The sequence below is a fragment of the Corvus brachyrhynchos genome, unplaced genomic scaffold (assembly GCF_000691975.1).
Source record: "Corvus brachyrhynchos isolate BGI_N302 unplaced genomic scaffold, ASM69197v1 scaffold1003, whole genome shotgun sequence".
Taxonomy (NCBI): Eukaryota; Metazoa; Chordata; class Aves; order Passeriformes; family Corvidae; genus Corvus; species Corvus brachyrhynchos.
In genome coordinates this window covers 26108-32886 of record NW_008236959.1, presented here as the reverse complement: position 1 = coordinate 32886, position 6779 = coordinate 26108, and the positions used below count along the sequence as shown (strand labels likewise).

At 42.5% G+C, this 6779-nt stretch overlaps 1 protein-coding gene across 1 annotated transcript in view; it reads right to left on the bottom strand.

Annotated features, from left to right (window-relative positions):
• Nucleotides 1-471: 471 nt before the first annotated feature.
• LOC103611674 (transcription factor BTF3) overlaps nt 472-6779 on the bottom strand; it is a 21389-nt gene continuing 15081 nt past the window's right edge. Inside the window, exons 4-5 of the mRNA XM_017728388.1 lie at nt 2260-2319; nt 472-835 (exon numbers count right to left, since the gene is read on the bottom strand). Of these exons, the coding sequence (XP_017583877.1) occupies nt 789-835; nt 2260-2319 (107 nt within the window). The 3' untranslated portion in view covers nt 472-788. The remainder of the gene's footprint in view (nt 836-2259; nt 2320-6779) is intronic.

Genomic DNA, 6779 nt, shown 5'->3' with positions numbered 1-6779 from the left:
CCCCCTTTCTTAAATTTGTTGTCCCAGAGGTGCTACCACCATCACTGATTGGCTCGGCCTTGGCCAGCACCAGGTCTGTGTTGGAGCCAGCTGGCATTGGCTCTGTCAGACACAGGGAAGCTTCTGGTGTCTTCTCACAGAAGCCACTCCTGCAGCCCCTCCAACCTTGCCACATAAACCCCCTACAACCATAAAGTAGTTGTAGAATACAGGTCTCTTTCTTAAATTCAGTAGATTACAAAGTGTCTTAGGAACACAGTGCATGTGCTCTGACCCACAAACACTAGGAATTCACCAATTAAATCTTAAATGCTCCATTATGCACTGAAAATTTTTAAAAAGCCAGTTTTTTAACCGAGCAAAAAGGAAGATGCTCTGAAAAAAAGCAAGACCTTTTATAATTGCTTAATAGTTATGGTCAATTTATTTTTCTTGCTTTTCTGACAAAAAGCCACACCAGAAAGTTCATTTTATATTCTTTATTGTATGCCAAAGTTCATCAAAGATGGGGTTTTACTTGTATACAAGTTGCTCAAAATTTGTGTCTAGGTAGAGATTCATTAGCAATCTGACTGATTTCAAAGCATAGGCTTGTTAAACTAGGCCACGAAAACAATACTGTGTACAAGCAATAACTGAAGAAGAGCTGCAGGTTCAGGAGTTTCCAAATATTACACATCTTGAGATCTCATCAGGAAATTAAAATAAAATAAAAGCAGTCACAATATAAAATAGCAGCTCCATGTACCTTTTCAAGTTTTAATTTTATTCACAAAGTGTCACTTAGTTCAGTTTGCCTCATTCTTTGAAGCTTCATCAAAGTTTTCAACAAGATCTAGAAAAAGAAAAATGTTGAAATTCAAGTCTGACCTACTTCAGCTTTGCCAATTCCCTTACCCCCCCCCGCCCCCCCCCCCAAAAAAAGTTCCAGGTCATATTAAGTGGTTATATGGCAAAAAAAAAATCAAATCAGCTTATAAAATACAAACCAAACAACGTTTAAGAGTTTCATGGTTTGTTCTTCTTGTTCAAACAAGTAAGTTTGAAATAGCGAATTATAAAGCACAATTCTAAGAGCATTTAACTTCATCATACCCACAAACAGGGCATTGTGATACTGAAAAGGCAGTTTCTTAGCACTCTTCTTATTGACTATTAAATAATTATCTTAGCCATAGCTATTATTCCTACATGAGACAAAAATGCTAGCTCAAACCAATGATCCATCTAAGTCTTATATGGTATCTGAAAACAATGCCCACAGAAATTCTATCAAAGAATCACAGAATGGCCTGAGTTGGAAGGGACCTTAAAGATCATCTCATTCCAACCCAGACACAGGCAGGGACACCTTTTACTAGACCAAGTTACTCCAAGCCCCTTCCAACCTGGCCTTGAACACTTCCAGGGATAGGGCAGCCATGGCTTCTCTGGGCAACCTGTGCCAGTGCCTCACCACCCTCACAGTAAAGAATTTCTTCCTAATCACAGAATTACAGAATCATTAAGGTTGAAAAAGACTTCCAAGATCATTGGGGCCAACCTTTGACTGAATACCACCTTGTCAACTAGACCAGAGCACTGTCACGTCCAGTCTTTCCTTGAACACTTCCAGGGATGGGGACTCCACCACTTCCCTGGGCAGCCCGTTTCAATGTTTAACCACTCTTTCTGTGAAGAAATTCTTCCTGATGTTCAACCTGAACCTCCCTTGGCACAGTTCGAGGCCATTTCCTCTCATCCTGCCACTTGTTACCTGGGAGAAGATGCCAACCCTCGCCTTGCTACAACCCCCTTTCAGGTAGTTGTAGAGAGTGATAAGGTCTCCCCTGAGCCTCCTTTTCACCAGGCTGAGCCCCCCCAGCTCCCTCAGCCACTCCTCATAAGACGTGTTTCAGACCCTTCCCCAGCTCCATTGCCCTTCTCTGGACACACTCCAGCACCTCAATGTCTTTCTTGGAGGGGTCCAAAACTGGACACAATACTCAAGGTGCGGCCTCACCAGTGCCAAGTACAGAGGGACAATATTCAATTAATATCTAATGCATATCTACTCTCTTTCAGTTTAAAGCCATTCCCCCATATCCTGTCACTCCATGCCCTTGTAAAAAGTCCTTATCCAGCTCCCTTGCAGCCCCCCTTCAGGTACTGAAAGGAATGACTAATCAATATTCTTACTGTCCTTGGCCCAGTCTTATACTGCATATATTATCTCAGCAAAATTCACTTCCTTTTCCTCCACTGCATGCTTGTTCTTACCTGGAACTTCATCATCATCATCATCGCCACCAGTAGAAAGTGGTGCTTTTCCATCCATAGCTGCAAGAGCAAGCAGTACAAAAGCATCAGTCAAGCTCACCATAAGCATCTTGATTGCAAAGGTGCTTTGCTTTGTTTTTTGAAAATATTATCAGAGTCTGAGCTAAATTGCAATGCTCTATCTAGTTCCCCTGCTAAATAAAAATCTACAACTAATTCTATGTTACTAATCATGCTCAAACAGACCAGCTGAAAAATGAGAAGATGCATGCTAAACAAGTTTACTAGTCACCATCTTGGTTCTAGATATATAGTGTCTTGCATGGTAATAATTTTCAGCTAAAAGCACAGAGACTGATTTTACCAATTTCTCTTAAAAGCAGCTTGGTTTATTGATTACTCAGTGGTTCTTGAGGCTTCCATATTTTACAACATTAGCAAGTTATAAGGAAATCTTAGGATCTTATAACCCTAGGCCTTCAAGAAAACTAAAGCGTAATTGTGAAGCTGCAAGTAGACACATAACTAGAGGCAATTAAAGATATTGTTCCCTGGCAAAGCCAGAGGAATATGGAACTGGATACACAATTTTATACTTCAGTGGTTAAGGTAACCACATGTCCTGGTCCACATCTCTACTGGCTCAGTAATTTCTTAACTATTCCCATTATATTTGCCAGCGCTAGTGAGACTTAACCCTGTCCATTGTAGTAGACCAATGAGCATCTGTGAAACTGAAGCGGTATAATGCTAAGAATAGATATCTCAAGTCCTTGGGTGCCAATGCCACTACTTTTACTGCTATTCTTAACTGTACTACCTTGAAAATACGAGACAGCTTAGCCCATGACCTCCATTTAATTCTAATTAATCCTTCTCAGTTTTTCAAGAAAAGCATGAGCAAAGAGATGGGTTTATACTAGACTTCTGAAATGGCTGTATCCTGATTTCTAGAGAATGAAAATAGATGAATGCATAAACTTTGTTCTGAAAGGGCTTAAGGACAAGGTCACCACTGTCAGTGACCCATGGAGGTCCATGGTGAAGCAGAGATCCACCTGCAGCCTGTGGAGGACCCCACACCAAAGCAGGTAAATGCCCGAAGGAGGCTGCGACCCTGTGGAAAGCCTGTGCTGGAGCAGGTTTGCTGGCAGGACCTGTGACCCCATGAGGGAACCATGCTGGAGAAGCCTGTTCCTGAAGGAATGTATCCCATGGAAGGGACTCATGCTGGAGCAGGGGAGAAGTGAGGAGAAAGGAATGGTAGAGACACAGCATTAGGAACTGACCACAACCCCCATTCCCCAATTCCCCTATGCCACTCAGGGGTAGAAGGTAGAAGAGTTGGGAACGAAGTTAAGCCCGGGAAGAAGGGAAGGGTGGGGGGAAGAGGTTTTAAGATTTGTTCTTATTTCTCATTACTCAAATTTGATTGGTAATACATTAAAATAATTTCCCCAAATCGAGTCTGTTTTACCCATGATGGCAATTGGTGAGTGGTCTCCCCCTGTCCTTATCTCAACCCATGAGTCTTTTATTGTATCTTTTCCCCATCTTGTTGATGGATGGGATTGAGAGTACAGCTTGGTGGGTACCTGGCAGCCAGCCAAAGTTAACCCACCACAGCAATCCACAGGCAAAGTTAATGTGTCAGCATTTAGCCAGGCTTTTAGCACAGTTGAAAAAATGGACAAGCTCTGGCTAAACCCTATAAATCCCTGCAACTGCATTTGTTGCCATTAAGATACACTTAGCTTATCTTAAGCATTATAACCTAAATGGCTCAAAGAACAGTTGCTTCCAAAAATGCACCACAAAAGCAGCTTGCCTAGCTACTCTGCATCTGTAGTATGATGTCTATCATTAACAGGCATAATAACATTGCCACTGTATCCAAAAAGGCTTTTGTTTAAAAGTGTTACGTTTTTTTGTTCACATAAAATGACAAGGTTTCAAGTAGATGTGCATCCTCCTCGAAAATATACTGGTGCATTTTTGTGCATGAATAGATATATTTTGAAGCCACAAGTCCCCCTTGGAATTTAACTTACAGCCTGCTAACATAGTTTATCAAATATACTCTATTTCTTAATGGGACTAGAGAGCTACAGAAGTGGGACATAACTGAAAAAGAAAAGGTAAAAGCCATTCCATGTTTTGAAACAAATCAATGCTTAATTTACAAGGTACAAATAATTTAAATGCTTTATATGAGGAGCAAATATAATGGGAGTAGAGGGTCTATTCTACAAATGTGAGCAGGCTGACACACTAAAGCAGAATGACAATCCATCTAGTCTACAGTTCCTGACAGAGGTCTGCCTAGACACCAGTGTAAATGTGCACAAAGTCACATCTAAGGAAGTCTGAATTTTGTATGCTGGTGGAAGAAGAGGACAGTGAATCCTGGGACCTGTAGGCTACTCTAGCTTCTACCAACAGTAAAAACACACATGAAACATCTTTAAGGCTATCACTCTTGGGTAGGAATTAGGCGAGCATGAAATGCTGCAGATGTGCATGGGGATTGTTTATCCAAATGCCACCCCCAACATATGCTAAGGGTAACCCTGACTGCATGAGCTAGCTATAATGGTTTTACACTATTCAGAAACTTCCCTAAACCAGAAAGAACTGCACCATCTCCTGATGCCTAACATTAAGTGGTGTAAGGCAGCCAGAAGGGGAATAAATGAATTTTCACGGGGCTCAAGTGACCAAGCAGGGCAAGAGTATCCTGAGTAATAAGCCGGCTGGACTTATAAACAGAGCTTTAAACTAGATTTATTGAGGGAAAGACATGGTTTTCTAAGCACTTGAGAAGAGCCAGGGGCTGCCAAGGCATGAGGAAGAAACAGAAAACACCTGTGAATTGCCTCAAGGGAATTAGGGTGAGCTCCTCTAAAAAGGGGATGTGGCTGATAGCCCAGCTGAAGTGCCTCTATACCTGTGTATGCAGCATGAGAAACAAACAGGAGGAACTGGAAACAGCTGCCCAGATGGAAAACCACCACCTGATTGCTATCACAGAAATTTGGTGGGATGAATTGCATGATTAGAGTGCTATGACTGATGGCCATAAACTATTCAGAAGGGACAGACAAGGAAGGAGAGGTGGGGGAGTTGCTGTCTATGCCAAAACCAGGATTGATTGCATGAAGTGATCTTTGGCGAACAGCAATATACAGGTTGAAAGCTTATGGGTGAAAATTAGAGACCAAGTCAAGAAAGGAAACTTTGTGGTTCAACTGCAGGAAGCATCATGCTCACATGCCCTGATCCTGATAGGGGACTTTAACCACTCAGATATCTGCTGGAAAAATGGCAGTGAATTGCAAGCAGTCCAGGAAACTAGTGGAGTGCTGAAGTGAGTTGACTGGGCAGACACCAAGTGCCCAACAAGCTGCTCTATCACTCCCCTCTTCAGCAGGCCCTGAGAGGGGAGAAAATAAGATGGAACAAAACTCATGAGTCAAGATAAAGGCAGGTTAATAAAGCAAAAGCAAAGGCCGCATGTGGAAGCAAAGGAAGACAAAGTATTTATTCTCTACTTTCCATCAACATGCAATGTCTGACCACTTCCTGGGACAAGGGCTTCAGTATGTGTAGCAGTTGCTCCAGGAGACAAATACCTTAATAATGAATGCCCCCCCCTTCCTCCTCCTAACTTTTATTGCTGAGCAGATGTTAATATCCCTTTGGTCAGTTGGGATCAGCTGTCCTGGCTATGTCCCTTCCAAAGATATTTGCCCACCACCAGCCAACTGCCCTTGGGGGGGTAAAGAAGAGGTATTGTTGGAGATACAGCCTCAATGCCAAAGCATTGGTATGTTATCAACACCTTTCTAGCTACCAATACACAGCACAGCACTGTGAGGGCTGCTATGGGGAAAGCTAATTCTGTGTCAGCCAGACCCAGCACAAGTACTTTGAGGACAACTTCCTAGTACAGGTGATGGAGAGCCCAACCATAGGAGAGGCACTACTGGATCTGTTGCTCGCTAATGCGGAAGAATTTATGGCCTTAACCTGAGACATGAGATTCAGATTAGATATTAGAAAAAAAAAAATTCACTGTTAGGGTGGTCAGGCATTAGAATAGGTTTCCCAGGAAGGTGGTAGAGCCGCCATCCCTGGAGGTGTTTAAGAGGTGTCTGAATCTGGTGCTGGGTGATATGGTTTAGTGGTTTAGGGGTTACAGTGGTAGTGCTGGGTTGACAGTTGGACTTGATCTTAAAAGGTCTCTTCCAACCTTGATGATTCTATGATTCTAAAGTCTCTCTAACTTATTGGAGAGGTCAAGACTGGAGGCAGCCTGGGCTGCAGCCATCATGCCTGGGTAGAATTCTCAATTTTGAGGGGTACTGGATGGGTAAAACAGTAGTCAGGACCCTAAACCTCAGAGGCAAACTTTCAGCCATTTAGAGCACTATTGCATGGGATTCCTTGGGAAACTGCCCTCAGAGATAAAAGAGCTGGGAGATATTTATGTCATGTTTATATCAGATTGCTGCCTTAAT